At 45.4% G+C, this 22,885-nt stretch overlaps 1 protein-coding gene across 1 annotated transcript in view; it reads right to left on the bottom strand.

Moving 5' to 3' along the window:
* Positions 1-783: 783 nt before the first annotated feature.
* The window catches only part of JHY (junctional cadherin complex regulator), a 41,334-nt gene continuing 19,232 nt past the window's right edge, over positions 784-22,885 (bottom strand). Inside the window, exons 4-8 of the mRNA XM_061592698.1 lie at positions 12,893-13,584; positions 11,506-11,797; positions 7,477-7,557; positions 2,902-3,027; positions 784-1,207 (exon numbers count right to left, since the gene is read on the bottom strand). Coding sequence (XP_061448682.1) covers positions 1,004-1,207; positions 2,902-3,027; positions 7,477-7,557; positions 11,506-11,797; positions 12,893-13,584 — 1,395 coding nt within the window. The 3' untranslated portion in view covers positions 784-1,003. The remainder of the gene's footprint in view (positions 1,208-2,901; positions 3,028-7,476; positions 7,558-11,505; positions 11,798-12,892; positions 13,585-22,885) is intronic.

Below are 22,885 nucleotides of genomic sequence, written 5' to 3' on the forward strand. Positions count from 1 at the left end.
ATATTCATTAGGATTTTTTTTTAAAATGCATATAGCTGCAGAAATGTGGACTGAATTTAAGTTTGGAAAAACGAGAGAACCGAAGCTGACAGATCCTGAATCATCACACATTATGTTCTCAGACTCCACCTAAGGTGTTGAAGTGTACAACGAAGTATACAGTGGGAATGTGACCAATATGTATATCTGTGGCTTCCTCCAGATGCCTTTTTTATTGTGCATTCATGATGACAGGTGCTTATGATGGTATCGAGGCAGATATAAGCGATCCCAGTTTCAATACTGTTTGCACCTGCAAAAGTTTCAGATCATACTGTTTTGTTTCCAATTGCTGCATGTCCAGTAACATCCTGCTGAAATCCTGTTAACTTTTTATACCACAGCTTTTCAGGACTGCTCCCCTCTTTTGTTGCACCGTAGCACAAGAGTTGCCCCTTCAGATGACAATAATGTGGTAACATTGGGGAAGCATCATAGAAGATCTAATAAAATGGAATGATGTGTGGATGGTCCATTATAAGACCACTATTAATGCACTATTGTTGCATCAATAAAAATAATAATTATTAAAATAATTATATCATCATCATTATCAAATTTATCCTGCCCTTCCTCCCCAAAGGCAGCATAGGGTGGCATATTGTGGAATATATCCGCAGGGAGAGGGGAAACAGTCTATGATACAACATAGGCTTAGTAAAGGATTGGTCAAGGGAAGAAATGGAAAAGGTGTGCGCGTGAAATAAATCGTTCAACAATTCTAGAACATTATATATCCAACTATTTAATTAGCAACAATAACATCTGACAAAAATAAGCGAGGCTGAGTGACTAAAGAGAAAATATTTCACATCTTCAAAGTTCATTCTGTGATAGCAGAAACTCATAATTAAACGCCAGCCCTTTGGCATTTGGGGCGCCCTTCGAAAGGAGCCAATGGGAAGAGCAAAACAGTCCAGCTCTCACTGCCAGGTAAGCCAACAGTCCTGTGACTTTGGGCTCCTCACACAATATGGAGGGTTTTGAACGCAGCTACAACTTGCTTCTCCTTTTCGTGCCTGTTCTGCAGTGATTCCAGAGATGAAATTGGGGGAAGGTTCTCTCCATTTAACGTACGCGCCAGGTTTTTTTCATCTTTGGGCTCTTGTTCTGTAGGCCTCGATACAAAAAGTTTTGGCTTGGGAATTGTCTTGGCATACTCCAGGGCCTAAAGCGAGCATGACAGTAAACAAAGCAAAACAAATGATCACAGTAGAAAAACACTGCATTTCCCCTGCGAAATCGAATCGACAGCACTTCATTCCCAGTGAAGGGCAAAATTACACATTCAACCTCCACTTTGTGTCTGGAAATGCTGACAGCTGTTGCTTCACCTCTGTAAAGCAACAAAGGGAGGATGCAATTTTCAAGTATGAAGCAGTGGGTGGAGGAGGGGTGCTTAACCCTCTCTTGCAGTTCTATTTCCACACAATTACCACCATCCCTCTTGCAACACTGCTCCCCCCCCCCCAAGCTGGGATTCCAAATGTGGGTTTGCAATAGAAAAGCAAGTAGGGTGGGAAAAGTCTCATAAAAGTGGGTGGGAAAAGGGTTAAGCACCCTTCCTCCTGCCTACGATCCCCTTCCCCTCTTGTGGAAATCATTTTCTCCTGATGCCGCGCAGCAGGTGAATGGCGATAGCCATTTACTAAGCGGTAACTTTCGCTTACCATATAAAATGGTTGTCTAGATTATCTTGCCAGCAGGACGTGGCTTTTTTAAAAATAATTTTTAGAATCCTCCTCCCCACCTCGCTTTAGAGCTGTGCATGGGTAAGAATTGCCCTCTCACAAGTAAACACCTCTCCCCCAAGTCTTCTTGTGAGTTGATGTTCAAACTTCCCTTACAAAAAACAGTACGTTCGGGAAGCTTCTGGAAGTTTCAGGAAGCTTCAGCAGCTGAGGGAAGAGCACCCACTTTGGAAGCGGAAGGTCCCAGGTCCAAGCCCTGGCACCACCAGTTAAGGCTGGGAAGGACCCCTGCCCTGAAACCCTAGAGAGGTGCTGCCACTCCGTGCAGACAACACTGAGCTAGATGGACCCATGCTGTGATGTTCCCTTCTACCAGGGCTGTATCCAGGACTCTGGTACCGGAGGCTTGAGCTAATACAACTGTTGGCTTACTGCAGGGGTGGGGGAACCTGCAGCCTTCTAGGTGTTGCTGGACTACAAGTCCAATAATCCCTGACCACTGGCCTTGCTGGCCAGGGCTGATGGGAGTCCAAAAGCATTGGGGGCAGGGGCAGAGATTCTCTGTCTCTGATTTTGTGAGTTTCCACAAGCCTCAAGAGCTTTCGCGCAGGCATATTTGTTCAGCAACACGAAACGAAGTGGGGAAAGGAGTCAAAGAGCTATGAAAATGCAGAAGGGGAAGTAGGTTTGCACTGCAATGTCCTGAAACTCTTATCAGTGCTAAAAGTACAGACTGCGTATTATATATACACACAGAGAACCACTGGGGGTGCTTCCAAGTGGGAGTTTGTTGCTGCCTTGGTGCTGCTCAAGCGCAGAAATGTTCCGTAGTGCCCACACGATGCCGTCTTCAACAAAATGCCATCTCATATTATTTTCCCATTGAATCCAGATTTAAAGTTTCCATGGAAAAACCAGTAAATTGGGGGAAAAAAAACTTTGCGGAAATGGGCAACCTGGATTAAATTGGGGTAGGTGGATGAGAATGGAGGGGCATTTTGATGAGAACATTGTTATGTGGATGCTGCAGGCGGAAAGTCCACCACAGACTGCCACGTAGGAGTGTCCTCTGTTTTCATAACGCAAGGAAAAGTGCCGCATAGGTCCACCCAGCCCCTCTTATCTCTCTGCTCGCCAAATTGCTCTTTGCTTTTGCTGGGAGCCAACTGACCTTCTGCCTTGACACAACCGATTTGTTCTCAGACCTCGGCTGCGGTTTCCAGACGCTTGTGATATTCTTCATGTTGTGTTCCTTAATCTGCTTGGCATATTCCTTCTGCTGCTTTATTTTCTCAGACTGTCAGGAGACAAACAGCAGCAGCTGAAGGGCTGGTTAGGGACATGGTGTGATAGCCAACTATAAATTTAGAGACAGGTACAGAACAGAGACTGTTGGACTCCAACTTCCACCAGCCCTAGCCAGCATGACCAATGAGCAAGGACGATGGGAGTTGTAATCCAGAAATGTCCAGAGGGCACCAGGTAGGTTATTCCTGTAGAGCACAGTAGAGTGCTGGACTTTTAAACCCGGGAGACCTGGTTTTAAAAAATCCTTGCTGAGATCAGTGGGTGGTATTTGCCAAGGAATGGTCTCTTAGCCTAGCTAAGCCTGCTTGTGAGGATAAAATGGGATTATGCCACCATGAACTTTTAAAGAAAGAAGCAGGATACAAATATGAATAATGATGTAAATGATCCTCTGTTCTCTTGGTGCTTCTGATTGTGTGTGATGTGATCAGAGTACTCAGCTTACTTTGAGGGTGCAGATAAAATATTTAAAGAGAAGTCACCGAGAGCTTAGTTCACGTTTGTCTTAGCAAATTATGTGACAGATGCATGTTCCAAAAAGCTGAACATTAGGGTCAGTCCTACTCTACCCTTCTGTTTCAGGCAGGCTACTCATATTTATTTTTTGGAGAACAACACACATTTATTTCTATATCTACCTGCCTTAGGTAACCATGGAGACATTTAAAAAAACAGGTTAATCTAAGCATTAAACTTATATAGCTGTCCATCAACAAATCGCCCCTGGGTGGCTTACAAGCACGACAATTTTAAAAATACAATTATATAACCATTTAAATCAACAATGTGGGCAGGGGCTTTCCTTGCAACAGAGACCTGCATAAACAATTTACAGCTGGGATGGGGAATCTGCAGCCCTTCAGATGTTGCTGAACCTCAACTCCCATCATCTCATGCTAGCTGGGGTTGATGGGAGATGGAGTCCAAAAACATCTGGAAGGCCAGAGGTTCCCTGCCCCTGGGTTAAAACCAAACTAAGGCCACAACAGTCTAAGCTACGTTTAAAGTTTAAAGCCTGTGTGAATAAAAAGGTTTCTTCATCCAGATAAAACCCAAGGAAAGCCTCTCTGGGGAGATTATTCCATAGCCAGGGTGCCTAAAAGACCCTCTCCTGCATAGCCATTGGCCTCACTGCACTTGGCTGGGGCACCTGGAGAAGGCCTCTGAAGAGGGTCCTCAAGTTGTCAAACTGCCCTGGGAAGATGCTTTGGCGACATCATAGATGTTGGCTAGTTGGTACTGTCCATAGCTGGCTTTCGCTGCAAATGTGCAGAACTGTTTTTTTCTTTTCCAGAAATTAATCCTGACGAGGGAATGGTTACATTGAAATGGAATGTGGTCTGGATGCTGCCAAACCACTCCACATTTGATCGACAGTTTCTCTGTCTTCACCCTGACATGCTCCTGATTATGTCTGGGGTTGTTTTTTCATCTCAGACAAACACTTGCATTTCGCTTCTGCCATCCCTGAATGGGATCATGTTAGGCTTGATATGTAATTTATGGAGAGAGAAAATATTTTTTGCTTCATGAAGGCCATTTCTGTGGCAATGATTCTCTTTGTTTATTTCGATTTGAACTGCCCAGCCTGCCTCCTTTTGCACACAAGGCCAAAGAAATCAAAGCAGCTTTTAAACTACTCTGGACCGGCATTGCTTGCTGAGTTATTTCTGCACCTACAACTCCCCCCTCCCGCACACACAACCTGCTCTGCTGGACTGCAAATGTTATATTGCTGTTGTCTTATCAGTAGAGTGGAAGGGCAGCCTGGATTATGTCCTACCATATTTCTGCTCAGAGCATCTTGTGAAATCATCCACAGTAAAGGGGGAGAGAAAAAAGGCTTCTTTTGGGTCCTTTTTTGGATGATTGGCTTCATCTTCTTCTTTGGTCCAGTAACATCTGATGTGTCTTAACAGGGCATAATGTGCATTCAGCTACTCTGTGGCTACATTTGCACTGCTGTGTTTACTTTCATTTTTCCCCTTCTGCGATAAAGCCAGGCCATCTGAATTCGCAGGGGCAGCTCAATTGCATTAAAGTAATGCACACTTGAACCAGCCAGAAGAGAATAAACTTGGGTGTACTTATCTGCAATTGGAATTCTCCGCAGGTGAGTATCGACTAATGGATGCCTTTGCCAAGGGGAGAAGACAAATACAGCTTGAAAACATGATCTGGTTTGAATGTGCCTTGGCTTGGAGGACACATTGTCCACCCCATCTCCCATTTTTTTTTTACATGGAGGACAGAATCACAGGGATGGAAGAGAGTAGAAAATCATCTAGTCCAGCCTTGTCTATCCTGGTGCCCTCCAGATATAGTTGGACTCCAATTCCCACCAGCCCCAGCCAGCATGGGCAATGACTAGGGGTGATGGGAGTTGGAGTCCAGCAGCATCTGGAGTGCACTGGGTTGAGGAAAGCTGATCTACTCTGACTCCCACATGAGCTTTCCTGTTGTCAGCTTCAGGTCTGGGGGCTGGGCAGTAACGAAGCAGCCGGCAGTTAGCTGGGCAATAAATCAGTCAAGGCCAGGCAGATAACGGAGGCCGGCTGGCAGAAGAAAGGCTTGACAAGCTAACCAGTAGCAGTGTCCAAGAGCGTTGTCCAGGTAAGGAAGCATTGTTCAGAAAGCTAGGGGTTCAGTCTGAAGGACTAGAGGCTAGCAACAGCGTTACATGCGAGGGGTCACAACCGACGTTGTAGTCAGCAGTCTGCTGCAGCCACGAGCTGCCTTTTATAACAGACTCCCTAAGCCAGGTGCCCGTGATTAGTCTCCCAGCTGCTCAGAGCAGCTTGTTCTTAAATGACCCGACCTCTTCCTTCGTTGCTGTGCTACTCGCTGACATCTCCTTTCTGCAGGGGGGAGGGGAGCCTCCTGTTCATGCCCAGAATCCGATTGAGTGGCTTCAGCCAGGTCCTGGACATTCTCCAGCTGGGGAAGAGCCAAAGTTGTGTCCTCAGGGGTTCCACTAGTTCCTTCTCCTGGGTCTGCCAACTCTTCCTCTTCCTCCGAGTCCTCTGAAGGGGCCATGACACCTGTATGCTAAGATCTTCCTTTGAGGTCCTTCTCTGGGTGCCTCCAACTTCTGTGATTAGGAGGGTGGTGATTAAGGACTTAAGAAAATAAGAGCCTTGCTGCTGGATCGGGCCAGTGGCCCATGTAGTCCAGCATTTTGTCCTCACAGTGGCCAGGCGGATGCCCATGGGAAGCCCATGAGCAGGACCTCAGAGCAAGAGCAGTCTCATGATTCCCAGCAACTAGTTTTCAGAGCCCTACTGCCTCTGACAATAGAGGTAGAACATAGCTATTATGGCTAGTAGCCATTGATAGCCTTATCCTCACATTTTGTGAAATGATCTCCCCAGGCTGGCTTGCTTGCTGGTGCTGAATCTTCTATCAGACCCAAGTGAAGATCTTTTTATTTGTGGTTTTATTATGCTGCTTTTGGTGATTTCTTTTTTAAAAAGGTTTTATATTCTTCTTTTGTTGATCACTTTAAGCTCTGTTTTGTAAGCCACCCTGGGAAGTACTGAAGGGTAGAATATAAATGTTCTTAGCAAACAAATACATTAATTACATTGATAAATAAAAACAGTCTAACCTCCTGGGCCTGTGGAAGTTACCCACCACCACATCACCTCTTTTTCTCTGCCCCCCCCCCAGCCTGCTTATAACTTTCATGCAAATGAGAGCATGCAAGCAAGCATATAAATAAATAAAAAGTGAATGAGTAAGCGGGGAGAAGTAAACAAGCTCACAAGACAATGAACAGTCTTAACAGGCAATTAAGACTCGAGCAAGGCCACGTAGTAATAGGGAAGAAGAGATTTTCTGCCACCCCACAACCAGTTCTTGATCCGAGGCAGGTAGATGTTGCTGGACTCCAACTCCCATCAGACTCTGCCAGCATAGCCAAAGGTCAGAGATGATGGGAGTTGTAGCCCAGCAACGTATGAAGGGCAGCAGGTTGGGGAAGACTGATCTGGGGGGAGGCATGCATTCTTTCCTGAACCCAAGGACGGCAATCAATTTGGTCCAAACCACAGATGCACATTTGCCACTGTGCACTTGAACCACGAAGCACGTCTGTGCAGTTCCTGGTTTTATGTTTTTATGTGAGGGACAGTTTCCATCAATGAACGAACCTGCTGAACCTCACATAAGTGGTTCACCATGCAGAGAGGCCCCTGCACAGCCTGGATTTTCAGGATAGCAAGTCTGTCACAAAGATAAGAGGTGGTTAGCTTCAGGGCCAAACATGACATGACCTTCAGTGCATCCTTGCATTAAAGGTTGGGCAAGTATTTAAAAAGTGGAAATAACACGGGGGGGGGGCTGATAATTAACATTTTCCTCCCCTGTTGCACTACTGAGGAAAAGGTTTGGTATGCAGCCCAATTTTTTAAAACAAATGGCCACGCATGCTGCTTACTTTCTCTTTGATGGTTTCATAGTCAGGTCCAAGGCCCCCAAGCTTTATGTCCATCTTCACGTAGCCTTTTGTCCTAGGACCCTAAGCAAAAAGTTGAAATGAAGTTTTGATTCCTGAGCAAAGATCTTCCACTTTCATTATCAGAAGATTTCTTTAGGATCAGTAAGGACTGCAGGAGGAGAACAACAGAACTGTAGAGGGGCCTTGCAGGAGGAGGAGTGTTGCACAGGGGGGACTTGTCTAAAAATCAGAAATATTTCCAGTGAACTTGGCATTCACAGTTAACCTTACAGCTGGGGAAAATCTCTCAGAATGGACAGACCATGATAACCCGAAGGTATAGCAACTGCTTGGCATATATCTATGTTCATACGGTCATTTCCATGTTGAAAAGACGGAGAAAGGCCTGTGCTTTATAGATTTATCCATACTGCTGCTGCCCCTCTCTGCTGATGGATGGTCTGGCTTCGTAAAGGCTCCGTAATGGCAGAGAGGACCCATGAGCCACAAGAGCCCATAAGAGCACGAGAAGAGCCTTGCAACTGGATCATGCCAGAGGCCCATCTAGTCTGGTATCCCATTTTTCATGGTGCTCAATCAAATGGCTCTGGGACGGCCAGAAGCAGGACATAAAGGCAACAGTCTCCTTCTACTGTTTTTCCCGAGCAACTGGCATTCAGTGGTATGTTGCTTCTGAACATGGAAGTTCCACATGGCCAAATTAGTTCAACTAATTTGTCAACCCTTCCTTTCAAGCCATCCATACCTTGTGGAAGAGAATTCCATAAGTGAATCATGCACTGCATGCAGCAGATTGACATAATGTTAATATGCCCTACCCATGCTAATAGGCCAGGGATGGGGAGCCTGTGGCCTTCCAGCTGTTGTTGTACTACAGCCCCCATCATCCCTGGCCACTGGCCCTGCTGACTGGGGCTGATGGGAGTTGGAGTCCAACAGCATCAAGAGAGTCACAGGTTCCCCATTTGAGTCAGACCATTGGTCCGTCTAGCAGCTCTCCATGGTTTCAGGCAGGTGTCTCTCCTAGGCCTACCTAGAGATGCTGAGGACTGAACTTCGGACCTTTTGCATGCAAAGCAGATGCTCTACCACTGAGCTACAGCCTTCCCCCCCTCCACTTGTTATGGCGGTATTTCCTAAGCTGAGAATGGTAGCTGAAGGACACAAACTGTATCAAGTGGTCTCTGATAAGAAAGAAGCAGAGCAATTCAGGGAAGGGCTGCATAAAGATATAAGTTTGAAGCAGATAAAGGAACAAGCTCTGACCCAACAGATTCCTTTCACTGACAAACTGAGGAATCAAGTTGTGTGTGAGAATGGGATTTTATATAGACTGTGGATGCCTACTGAGAGAAAGGATGAATGTGAACCAGTGAAGCAATTGATAGTACCTAGCAAATACAGAACCAGATTGCTAGAGGTAGCCCACGATGTCCCATGTGCAGGACGTCTGGGAATAAAAAAGACCAAGAGGAGATTGGCAGCACACTATTATTGGCCAAACATCTCCAAAGATGTAAAACAACATTGTCTATCTTGTGGAATATGCCAAAAGGTGGGAAAAAGTGGAGTAAAGACTAAGGCACCCTTAAAGCCCCTTCCTATAATTGGACAACCCTTTTATAGAGTGGGAATAGATTTGGTGGGCCCTTTTTCCAAACCCACAAGGCATGGCAAGAAATATCTATTGGTGGTGGTGGATTTTGCCACCAGGTACCCAGATGCAGAAGCACTGAGATCTGTAGAAGCCCCTGTAGTGGCAGAGGCTTTATTAAAAATCTTTATGAGGCTGGGTTTCCCTCATGAAGTAATCCTTCAGTTTGGATTACTGTAATGCGCTCTACGTAGGGCTACCTCTGAAGACGGTTCGGAAGCTACAGCTGGTGCAAAATGCGGCGGCCAGACTGCTAACAAGAACGAAGCGGTCTGACCATATAACACCTGTTTTGGCCCGCTTGCACTGGCTTCCAATACGCTTCCGGGCCAAATTCAAAGTGTTGGTATTAACCTATAAAGCCTTATACGGTGCGGGACCTCAATATCTGTCGGAACGCCTCTCCCGCTATGAACCGGCTCGTACACTACGGTCTGCTACGAAGGCCCTCCTCTGGGTCCCGACTCATAGGGAGGCCCGGAGGGCAGTGACAAGATCAAGGGCCTTCTCAGTGGTGGCCCCCGAACTATGGAATAGTCTCCCCGAGGAGGTTCGCCTGGCGCCGACACTATTGTCCTTTCGGCGCCAGGTTAAAACCTTTCTCTACTCCGAGGCATTTTAATTTTTTGTTAATAATTGTAATGTTTGTAATTTGATTTTAGCCTTTGCTGTTTTTAGATTGTGAAATTTGATTTTAGACTGATGTTTTTGTATTATATTGTATTTTATTGTATCTATGTTCACCGCCCAGAGAGCTATTGCTAGTCGGGCGGTATATAAGTTTTAAAAATAAATAAATATAAATAACCTCATTCGGCAACAGGAAGGGGAGACCTTCCTTTTAAGCTTTTTTCAGTGAGATTGGCTGGGCCTTCACTTGCCTAACATAGCTTTAACTGCAGAATTACACTTTTCTATTTGCTCCACACCAGCTACCATAGCCCCAGGGAATCTGGCTGTGAAAGTCCCACCTACAGGCTTGTGAATCCCCACATTATAGACATATGGGGAAGTCAGATTTGGGTCATCGCCTTGGTAAAGAAAACTAGAACTGTAATCTGCAGCCCTAAGCTCTCTTAGGAGAGAAAAAAGAAATTCTTTGCTGTCAAGGATAGTTTCTATGCCTTTGTGCTGTTGTGGGTATCTCTGAGAAAACTTATACGAGGCAAGGAGGCTTGCGAGGAGAAACTTCCAGAGCTGTGGGTCAAGGTGTATTATGACTAGTATTGCTGACCCACTGCTGTCCCCTGTGAAATTCTTCAGAACCCCGCATGTTAAGACTGTTATCCAAAAAAGGGACAAAAGGCAACCGTCTGAATATGGGATAAGAGAAAGGGAAGGAAATCTGCCCTGCCCAGTTATAGTTCTCGGATCTGGCTAACGTCTTCTTAAGGGCAGTGAAACAGCAGTCCACAAACAGCCACTGGAGTCACTGCCTAGGAACAATGATTTCAGCTTAGCTGGTCAGCTTTGGTGCCTGAAGCTAGCTTCTGAAACAGTTCAATTTGTCATGGGTACATGAAGGTATTTTCAAACCGTCCTGCCATGCTTTAGCATGTAATGGTTACTGTATGGAGTTTGGACACGCTCTAAAAAGAACGGAAGAGGAAAGCTATACTAAACTGAGCCTTGGTGAAGTTTGATGGCAGAACAGCAAGAATATTTGGGCTACTATGAGCTTCAGTAATCTTGCAGCATTTGATGGCCTTCAGTTGATTTTCCTTGGGAAATGGGGGGTGGGGGGGCAGGGTGGGGTGGAGTGAGTTGATGAGCAAAATGGGCATGACAAGGGATAATGGTTCCCTCAGACCTGTGGCTTGGCTTCCTGCTGATTTATATAAATGGCTGTGTTCGAAACCATTTTACAAATGAGCAGCTTAAAGGAGAAACAGTGCCCTCTGTGTCCTCCCAGTGAAAACAACAAAAATGCATTATCTTAAGGGACACCGCTTGCAAAAATGAGCATATCAGTCAAACCATCATGCCAAAAATGTGTTTAATAGAATAAATTCATGCTAAAATGTTGACAAATGTTCATGAGAAATTTTAATGAAAAATGCACCGATTGCTGCAGAAGCTTGGAGGCCTAAATTCAAGGTTGGAAAAATGAGAAAGTAACACTGTCAGGTTCGTCCATCCCTAGTACCATCACATAAAACCCAACTCCTGGTTTCCCTTCAAGCTTTCTTCATCTCTGCAATTTAGAAGGTGGCCATGGTGGTGGGAAGCCTTTCTGTTGTTGCTCAAGCAAGTGAGAGTCCGAGCCCCTTGCGTATTGGCTGCAAACCACTCAGAGGAGATCCCAGTCTCCCTTCTGCCCTCCCCTCGCTCTGTCTGATGTTCTCCCAGCTTACCTTCCTGTTCTCTTTCTCCCTCTTCTCCTTCTGCTTTTCCATCTGAAGCAAGTAGCCCTCGGAATTGCTGCGGCTCAGAACAGGTTGGCTCTCTTCGCAGCTCTCCATGTTGAGCTGCGAGTCGCTCTCTCCCCTCTGTATAATGGGTGGGAACATGCTAGCGAACTGGCTTACAGCAAGGTGGTCATCTGCCAGCTGAGAGATTTCCCGGTGATGCTGCTCTGCCGCCTGGATGAGCCGCGTGGCTGGAGAAAGGGCTCTTATCAGGTTGTGAACGGATGGCTGGGATGGCCTCAAGAAACAAGAGCAAACAAAGGAAAACAAAAGAGAAGACAATGAAAAGCGGGCAAATTGTTTTTTTGTCCCACCTAGCTGGTCAAGTGGGCAGCTTACATGGTATTCAGAGATACACTGCAGGGCACAAAGGCAAGCACAGTCCTCTGCAGCTTGCCCCTTCATCTGGCACCCAAAGGTATACTGTGCCTACACATGGAGGTTCTACATAGCCTTCAAGGCTATCAGTGGCTACTAGCCACAATGGTTATGCTCTACCTCCATGGTGGGAGGATCTAGCAGGCTCTTTCTATGTTCTTAATACTGACTATTGATAGGCCTTATGTTTTGTGCATTAACAAACCAAACATCAAACAATGCCTTTTAAAAAAAGGGTTGCTGAATAAGTGCCAGCGATGGCCACATTACTTGATAGTAAAATGGTACAAGACTTGTTGATAGCTGTAGTTTAGATGGCTTCCATAAGAACAATTAGACCTGTGGCCCTCCAGATGTTGTTGGATTCCAGCCCATCAGTCCCAACCAGATTGGACAAAATGGTCTCGGATGATGAGAGTTGCAGTCCAACAACCTCTTGACAGCCACAGGTTTCCCCATGCGAGGATTAGAGATATTCACCGAGGAAGTCTATCAACACCTATCAGCTATCATAACTATGTATAGAAGCGCGTAACTGTAAGATATGGCTCTGTCAGAGGAGGGTGACTGAATAGGTGGAGATGAGCATAGCGATGCAATCCAACCCTCCGCCCCCAAGACTTTTTGGCTGTAATATTCACTGAGCTCACTGGGACTTTCTCCTGCGTAAACACACTTAGCATTGCACTACAAAACAATTTTTAAAAAGCTCTTTCAGTGGATGAGAGCTATTATGAGACAATTGTGCAGATAACACGGGGAATGTTGCAGGAAGATTAATATTTGTGAAGTGCTAATTAGGGACCATGATGTGGGATGAGGTATGGACTGCCCAACTACTCATGGTAATTTCAGGCACAAATCAAGAGGAAATAAGCAAGTGCTGATTATATCTCTCTCATGCTTCCCGGATTCTCCATCTCTTTTAATAATATTAATCAGACTGCATCCTTACTCTGAGTTACCAGAAACATGGCTGCTGGGGATCTTCTTTGTATAAATTTGTCTGGGCTTCAAAGACCAAACTTCTCCGTTTACTGGCTGTTGAAGACCAGCATTGCACACATCCGGAAAGCTCTTGTGCCCTATGAGGTTCCTACACTTGCCATGGCTGGCCGTCGATTGAGGTTCTGAAACGGTACACCTATATGGAGATTGTCTGTGGGCTCCAGAAGCGTTCTCAGGGTCGCGTTGGTTTTTCTTCTTCTTTTCAGCAGTACATGGCGAATGAAACTCTAGGAAGTTTTGAGGTGAACTCGGCTGAAGAGGATTCCTAGCAAAGGTTAGTAAGTTCATGGAATTCTGCTTGCCATGCTGATGAACAACAGAGGCTGGGTCTGGGGAAAACTGGCTGCCCTGACCAGAGCAGTTTGCCGCCGAAGCAGCGACAGAAGGATTTGGGTGTAGCCTGTGATGCAATGGAGCTCTGGCGTCTTGCTCCAAATCAGACACTTCTCTGTAAGAGTTGGAATTTGTATGAGTGTTCTCAAATTCTAACGCATTGTGACATCTGGCTTGCTGGCTCCTTAGTTCTACTAGGGCTCCCAATTGATGCCAGAGAGGGCTCCCGCTTAGGGAATTTTCTTTCAGGGATGTAGCTTGGCTTGGGTCTGTTGCGCTCATCTCGGGCCTTTTGTATTGGTGAGCCTAAAATGAGCAATCAAATTTAGCATGAAACTCGGACACTCATTTTGTAGTAATTGTAGAATCACTTGTTGAAATGAGAGCAAGCGTATTGCAGGCTGCACTCTTTATAATGACATTTGTATCCCACCTTTCCTCCAAGGACATCAAGGTGACAAATATGGTTTTTCCTTCCTCAACCCAATTTTATCTTCAGAATGGGTGGTATCCACTGCATTTGTTTCATTTGTGCAAGGATTTACGCTTGCATGATGGAACTTTCCCCTCCCATGCCCTTCCCAAATCCACTCTAAAGGGTTAGTGGGTTCCCAGAACTGATTTAGGAGGTGCACGGGTGGATGGGGGGAGTTCTGTTGCACAAGCGCAAATCTATGCACTAATGAAACAAGGGACTTAGCACTACATTGGACACAAGCCAATAAGTCCCAGGATAGGCGCATGAGTCATTACCTTGCTGAAACTAAGCAGGTGTGGTCAGTGCCTGGATGGGACAACCATATCTATGCCACCTTGGATTCTGTGATGGAAGAAGAAAGGTGGGATATATAAATAAGTAGTGTTGCAGGTTTGACAGAGAGGGTGTGGTTGACCCAAGGTCTCCCAGTGTGAACTTCATGGCACAGAGTTGGGGATATGAAACCAAGTTCTAGTCCAATATACCAACTGCTATACCACACAGGCTATCACATTTCATGAAACAGTAGCCCTAAACATATATGGGGTTTTGTGTGTACCTATCATGTAAAATTTAATATAGGAGAGTCAGTCCATGTGAAAAGCGCTTTGGAACTGGGCCAGGGAGACTCAGGTACAAAACTCTGATTAGCCATGATTCTCATCAGGTAGCCTTTGGCAAACCACCATCTCTCACTCAAGGTTGTAAGGATATAATGGGAGAAACACCATGAAGGTGATAAATAAACGAAAAGGAAATCGAAAATAAATATGAATGCATTGGCGAAGACTCATCTAAAACCATGCCTGCAGAGGCGTCACTAGGCGGGTGCAGGAGATGCGGACCGCATCCGGGTGACACCATGAGAAGGGTGACACCCAGAGCCACCACGAGGGCTCCCATCTGGCTGGCGCAGAACCCAGGAGTACGCAAAACCCGCGCAAAGGCGCCCGGAGCCCAGACTGGAGAGGAAGCGAGGGACGTGTGAAGGGGAAGTGGTCCCAGGAGGAGGAGGAGATCTGTTGGGAGGAGGCTCTGCCCCTGGCAGACGGCTGCCCGCTGGCTCCCTCAGCACCCTGACATGGCGGGCCAAAGGCAGGCTCCGGGCGAGTGGGCGGGCGAGCCCCTCCCTGCGGTGGGCTGGGGCTGGGCGGGGCTCAGGGGAATGTCCTTGCCGGCCTGCCGCCAGCTCGGAGCCGCCGATCGGGGCGTCCCGGCAGCCAGTCGGTGCAGCCATCAGGCCCCGCACTGGGTGACACCAACCCTAGTGACGCCACTGCATGCCTGACTGTTGGGACAGGGACAAACTGGCTGAAGTGGAGTCCAAATAGGAATGAGAGAATGATTCATAGATCTTGTGATTGAGATAAAGAGAGTGGAACTCCATAGCTTTAAAGTTGAGTTCTTCAAGCACCCATCGCTTTGAACCACCAGGTTGTGGAAGTGATCCAGTAGCAGTTTTGGCCAACTGTACTACTGTCTGCGGAAATATGAATCGGTGATAACTGTGATAATTGAAACCAACCAACAAACCAACCCAGATATTCTGAGGTGCCTATTTAGGGGAACGGCTGTAGCTCAGTGGAAGAGCATCTGCTTTGCATGCAGAATGTCCCAGGTTCAATCCCTGGCATCTCCAGGTAGGGCTGCGAGAGACCCCTGCCTGAAACCCTGAAGAGCCACTGCTACAGAAGTCTATATAATACTGAGCCAGATGGACCAAAAGTCTGATTCAGTGTAAGGCGGCTTCCTTTGTCCCGAGGCCTATAGCTTTAAAAGAGTTAGCATCATAGCTTGTCAAGAATGCTTGTTTTGCTCATGTCCTTGGCTGCATTTGACCCAGAGTCTAGATAAAGGCATCCACCTTTCAAGTACTATGTAAGCGAACTTCAACCGCTGTGTATATGTCAAGTGCAACACAAATAGTAAGCAATCAGTGCATCACATTTTTGCATCTAATGGTATAATACAGGCTTTGCACGGGAAGGTTTGTGAGATTATCGACTCATCTTTGCCATATACGTCACAAGCGAAAAACGATTACTTCATGAAAAGAAGCAAATTGGATTTTATCTGAACAGAACAAATTAAGTGTATGTGTGGTAAGAGGTCATTTTTTCAAAGTCCAAGGACTGCTCACTTCCTTCCTTTCAGCCCAATGTTTGCAGCCTCAGAACATCTGGGAAATTGATTTTTTTTTAAGAATCAATTTCAGAACAGTCTTACATTTTTTGCAACTTTTTGCATCAATCAATTGTATTGAAGTGCATCTTAAAATAAACAAGGCAGCTCTGTAGCTCTGTTGGAACAATCTTTCTTAGAAACACACACACACACACACTGTCCCTCAGAGAACTACAATTCCCAGAATGATTTAACAATCAATCCCTCTTCCCTGGGAACTGTAGCTCTATGAACAGAATAGCGGTTTCCTAACAACTCAGTACTCTAAACAAAATCCCCTTGTGAAGATGAATATAAGACTGCATCTGTATTTTAATTGTTTAAATGTATATGGTATTTTTGTAAGCATTGAAAACACCATGCTGCAGTTGGCCACAGACAGGCGGCGCTGCAAACTACAGTGTGATCATCTGGCCTCCGGCAGCAGAGTGTGAGTGGGTGGAGAGCTGGAAAGCGAGTGGGCAGAGGCGGGCAGAGGCCTGGGTGAGCCGTGGAGCCTGAGTGAACTGCGGAGGCCTTGGCATCACTGCTGCAAGGTCTCAATTTCCTCCAGCCCATGTGGTGGTGGGGAGGAAGTAGGGTGGGCAAGCGAGGAGGCAACACCAGGCGGAGAGCAGGAGATTGAGCAAGTGGCTGGACAGTGGCGGCCTGGGCGAGCCATAGAGCGACAGGCCGAGGCGGCTCCTCAGCAAGCAATTTGTTTTGCTGCTGTTGACCCCACCATCTACCTGATAAAGGGACAAGGTCTGGGGGGTGGGGAGGCGTCTTGGCAACCTGGGGGATGGGGAGAGGTGCCTTGGTGATCCGGGGCAGGACAAAACTTTCCTTGGTGATCTGGGGTTGATGTGTGAAGCACACAGGGGCAGAGCCCCTAGTATATAGTTTTTTTCAAAAGATAAAGCTTTTTTTTTTTGGAAGACACACATAGGAGGCCGAAGGGTTATTTTCAGCCACAACCATGAGAATTTTCTCATTTTTAAGTTGCCTTAGACAAACCAATGAAACAAGATAAAATCTGGAGATCTCATCAGCTACTCTACAATACAGTTGTATTGGGCCCCATCAGCACTAGACATTTAAAGCAGTATCCTTCTTCCCAGGGAACTCTGGAAACTGTCGCTCTGTGAGGGGAATAGGGGCATTGTAACAACTCCCAGCACCCTTCACAAACTACAGTTCCCAGGATTCTTTGGGGGAAGACAAGACTAAGAGGTGGGGAACCTACTAGGATGGTGTCCCCCCCCCAGAGACTGATGGAACCAATTGGTTTCCAGGTGGCTCTGGGGGATTTTCTGACTAATATGACTGCAGCTCCTGTTGAAGCCCTGGCTGATCTGTGGAATACCCAGATGGCCTGGGCTACTGCCACAATCGCTCCAGAGCATCCTCTCCAACTTAGGGCAATGAAACAAGTTTGGAGGTGGCTTGAACGTAAGTGGAGAAAAAAACCCAGATGAATGCAACTGAAACTCATTGTCGAGCTTACTTAGTGGCAGTGAAGGCAGCAAAAAGGAGACACTTCTTTGCTTCCATTGCATCCTCATTTGTGCTGTCCAGCAGAGCTGTGTTTTTTTCTTTTTAAAAAACCTTTTCTTTTTACAACGCCTCAGTAGCGAGGAGGGCCTTCCATCAGCTTCGGCTGGTGGCCCGGTTATGACCCTATCTGGGCAGGTATAGCCTGACTTCTGTTGTCTACGCTTTGGTAACCTCTAGGTTAGATTACTGCAATGTGTTATACGTGGGGCTGGCTTTGAAGACAGTTCGGGAACTGCAGCTGGTGGAAAAGCAAGGAGGGAGGCACCCCAAAGTATTGCAAACAAGGAGAGGGGGAACCCTCCAAGTGCCTTGCCAGTGAAAAGCAAAAGGTGGAAACAAAAGTTTTTCATTTCTTCCTGAATTGATTCAGGTGGAAAGAACCCTATATCAAGGGCAAACTGTAAATCGTACATATACACAACATTAAAATCAATTGTCAATCATACCACAAATAATATTATATGTATACATTAATCTATTAAAAATGAACAATTCCAGATATACGAAACACTGGCTGCAAAAACCCTAATAGAGCTGCATCTGAGGCCTTTCTTTGTGTGGCTCCTCCGAGGGAGGTGTGGAGGACGGCAACATGAGAAAGGGCCTACTCAGTGGTGCCCCCCCCCACTTATGGAACTCTTTCCCCAGAGAGGTACAGCAGGCATTTGGCTCTTAATTTTTTGAGGGTTTTTGGAGGTGTAGCCTCTTTTAGGGGGTGGCTTGTCCCACTATCTTATCCATGTATTGTGTTTTTTTAACTTCTTACTTATGTTAGTATTATATTGGTTTCAACCTTTCTGTTGTATTTCGCTTTGGGTTCATTTTTATGAAGGAAAGCGATTAATCAGTTTGTTGTTATGTGCCTTCAGATCGATTATGACTTATGGCGACCCTATGAATCAGCGACCTCCAAGAGCATCTGTCGTGAACCACCCTGTTCAGATCTTGTAAGTTCAGGTCTGTGGCTTCCTTTATGGAATCAATCCATCTCTTGTTTGGCCTTCCTCTTTTTCTACTCCCTTCTGTTTTTCCCAGCATTATTGTCTTTTCGAGTGAATCATGTCTTCTCATTATGTATCCAAAGTATGATAACCTCAGTTTCATCATTTTAGTTTCTAGTGATAGTTCTGGTTTAATTTGTTCTAACACCCAATTATTTGTCTTTTTTGCGGTCCATGGTATGCGCAAAGCTCTCCTCCAACACCACATTTCAAATGATTTTTCTCTTATCCGCTTTTATTAAATCAGTTTAATAAATAAAAATAATAAAGTAATATAAAGTGCTATGATACTGTTTAAAATGTATAGTGCAGATGGGGTCAATGTGTGCATAGGAGTGGAGAGATCTCCCGCCATCTTGGCAAACGATCAAACTTGGAAATAGATTCAAAAACAAAAACAAAAAAGTTAAAGCTTCCTCAAGTCCCAGTTAAGGCCTCAGGTGCCACTCCTCATGAGGTGAGAGATGGGCTCCCCAGAGGTAACACACAATCCATTTAATCTTTGTCCGACCTGAACTCCCTCCATTTCATCCTCCACTCTCCCCAGGGCTCCTTTGTCCACAACACTTGCGCTCAGGACAGAGCGTATGCACTCAGAATAACTGCTTAATGGTAGGTATTAAGTCACATATAGAGCAGGATGTTTTAGTGAAAGCTTTAGCACTGGGGAATCTTGGCTCCTGGTGCCAAGATGGTAACTTGTTAGCCAGACCTTTTCTCTAGTGATTAATGTTTGTATGCAGAGCAACTCTTATGCAACAGTCTCGGCATGAGATGGAACCAAGAGGTGACTTGGCCATCGTTTCCCTGCTTGGGTTCATCAAACGGCGCTGTAAAAAGAAAAGATTTTTAAAAAAGGGGAATAAACACCGCAAACCCACTTTTTAGGAAGAAAAATTGCATCATTTTACTATCACAGCACAAGATTCCTCCTAACGAGAAGACAGCTGGAAACTCAAAACAGTCTGCTCAAGAGGCTGCAGCATAATCTCAAGAACACAATCCAACTCAGCAAAGGAGGAATGGCAGTCTTCAAAGCCATAATACGGGGAGAACCTTTACCAGGTACAGCGGTACATAGAAGTGCTCCCTAAAGACAGATTGGGGGTTGGGGGAAGAGCTTCCCTCCACAATTCCAGTCACCCCCCCTTATGCTTGTACATTAGAATGTCCATAAGGGACTTTAATGGGTAAACTGGCCCCCTTGAAAAGTACTGCATTTGAGGTGACATGAGAGCCAACAACTGTGCTAGTGTTATTCCTCTGATGGCTCCCCCTTCACACGGTCAAGTCACCAATGGATGTTGCACCTGCCAAGTGATGAATATGTGTGTGTGAACTGGCCCTCTGTCGTCTTTGCAGGAAAAAAGCTGTCTTCTACAAGCTCTAATGAAGAATCATTTCATGGTGCATTTTTCCTTGGCTCGAAAATAACTTTTCCAGCCAAACCTTACGGTATCGATGCCTACATCAGGGCAACTTTTGAGACCTCCTTTCTGTTTGACTCCAGGTAGTCATTACACAAATTCTGTAACTGGCCTAGCAATTTTAACTCCCCATTGCCAGAGCTCCATGAGGCCACTGAGTCACCACCCAGCAGCTCACAGGCAACTGCAGGTGGGGAGAAAGGGGTCAGGCAGATTGGGTCTGATGTCAGCCAGCACTGGCTCTGGGACTAGCTCGGGATCCAGTAGATCCTGGGCTGACTCAGCCCTGCCTTTGGAATGCCCCATCTGGGGGCTTTCTGCTGGGCTTCGCTGGCAAAGACGCTGCCAGTGTGACTCCCACCTGATCCAGCAGAAGTGAGCAGAGGGACGCCTCCACTCAATTCACCCCGCTGTGTAAGAGGGGTTTGAATGCAACCTAAGAAACAGTGCCCAGTTTGGCTTTCCCTCTTCTCCCCCCCAATCTCTCTGCCTTTTGTTTTGCATCTTTTAGATTGTAGGCCAGAGGGAAGGGCCTGTCTTAGCAGTGACATTTGTAAGCCATTCCGGAAAACCTTTTTGGCTGCAGAGCAGGGTAAAAACACTTTAAATAAATAAACAAACAATGAAAGGGGAGTGGGCGCTTGTCCCTTTTTCTCTCTCACCATGAAATGGTTTGTGCCGCAGTCTGTTTATCTTTAGCTTGAGTTGGCTGCTGCTTTATACATGCCCCATAACTATTAATCTTACAAATCCACTTTCAATTACCACTGCATTCTTCTTTTATTTTAAGAGCATGAGACCAAACTAGCCCTTTAAGCCTTGTATTGTTCCAGACCCTTTTTGCACTGCACTCTCAGAAGGAAGCTAAATTAATTACAGTTGCCCCCCCCTTTAGGTTCTGCTTGATCTGTAGTTGTACAGTAATTAAAGTGTTTATGTCCAGATAGATAAGGAAGCTTGGTACAGTAAAGCACCCTTGCAAGAGTTTGTCCTGTTGAAGGCATCCTATCTTATTCCCACTCCGCCATCCCGGCCATCAGAAAAAAATAATTTATGTTTCTGAACCAGAGTACAGTTTACCAACTAAGCACGTGAATGCAACTCTGCCAAATTCCTCTCATGCATCCTTGTATATCTGTATCAATAATATTGACACCCCCCAGTTTAGAGACTCACCAGACCAAATCTTTTCATGTTGAAGCAGTTAAAAAAAGCACAACCCCAATAACACTACACTGGTTTCTTGCTGGAAAATAGCTATTATAGGGAAAATTAGGAATCAAAAGTTGTCAATTGTGACTGAAAGAGTGCCTAGGACTAGGAATAGAAGGGTCTGTCAATTTCGGTTCTCTCTGTTTCTCATTTTTCCAATCTCAAATTCAATTCTCTGTATTTCTGCAACAAATTGTGATTGTTTTTTTTTTAAAAAAATACTCATGAATATTCTTCAGCTTTTTAGTGAGAATTTCTCCTAGGGAACACATTTTGCAGGCGGTTTTGACTAATGCACACATTTTTGCAAGCCATTTCTCCAAATATAATGCATTCTTGTATGTTATTTTCACTAACATATTTTTATACATACTTTCATCCAATATATGCATTTTTTAAAAACATTGCTTATTTATTTATTTATAAAAAATATTTGTATGCCGCTATTTCATTAAAAACATCAAAGCGGTTTACAACATGTTTAAAACAACAACCACCGTAGAATAAAAAAATTAGAAATACAATAAAAACGACGGTCAACTATTGTGAAGAAAGCATGTTCTTAATGCCTGCATAAGCCTGGCGAACAGAAAGGTTTTCAGCAGGTGCTTAAAAGTTAAAGCAGAAGGCTCCTGCTGAATCTCTATCGGCAGAGCATTCCAGAGAACTGCGCCAATGATATTGAAGGCTCGATTTCATGTTGATGTTAAATGAGCCTCGCCAACTCGGGGCACAACCAAATCCACTCCTGCAGATGATCTCATTGATCGAGCTGGGATATAAGGGTTCAGGAGGTCCCTAAGATACCCTGGACCTGTTATTCAGGGCTTTGTAAATTAATACAAGGACCTTGAACCTGGCTCGGTAACAGATGGGCAGCCACTGCAGATGTTTTAAACAGTGGTGTCACATGTTGTCAGCCATGTGCTCCCATCAGCATTGTGGCCGCCGTATTTTGCAGCAGCTGAAGCTTCTGAACCAGGGCCAAGGGCAGCCCCACATAGAGCGCACTGCAGTAATCCAGCTTTGAGGTTACGAATGCATGGACTGCAGAGGTCAGGAGAACTGCACCACAAACTTTGGATAAATTTGTGTTTTGGTCTTCATGTTTTTTCTGGAAAGTGTTAATTTGATAAATTTGGCTTTAAGTTATCCTGACCCCAGGTTGTTTTTAACTTGTTTATTTGTGCTTCATGGTTTTAAACTTGTATGGTTTTAAAAATTGTATATTTGTTTTAATGTTCAATGTTTTTAATTTTTGTAAACTGCCCAGAGAACTTTGGCTATGGGATGGTATATAAATGAAATAAATAAATAAATAAATGCGAACTGAATCGAATTTTCCCCCCATTGCCACTTACGAGTGCTGGTTATGAAGGAAACCCTCCGCTTCTCCTCGTAAGCATGGGGGCGGGGAGAAGGAAGGAAAATGCACGGACACTCATCTCCCACTAAAGAAAACATAATCAGTTGGACATCATTCGGGTCATGGAGCCTCAGAATATTTGCACACAGGAATAAAGGAACAGAGGAAACAGCCTTACATCAAGTCAGACCGTTGGTCCATCTAGCTCAGTACTGTCTACTCTGACTGGCAGCAGCTTTCCAGGCTTTCAGCAGGACAGTCTGGTTGGTGAAGACTGATTGTGCCCCCCCCCCCACATTACATACATGTAGATGTAAGCTTGGAGGATTGGACACAGTTAGGATAACTGGGGTGCACGTGACAAAAAACGCAGGAATAGCCAATGTGTTGCCCTCCAGATGTT

This window comes from Rhineura floridana, chromosome 12 (genome assembly GCF_030035675.1).
Source record: "Rhineura floridana isolate rRhiFlo1 chromosome 12, rRhiFlo1.hap2, whole genome shotgun sequence".
Classification (NCBI taxonomy): domain Eukaryota; kingdom Metazoa; phylum Chordata; class Lepidosauria; order Squamata; family Rhineuridae; genus Rhineura; species Rhineura floridana.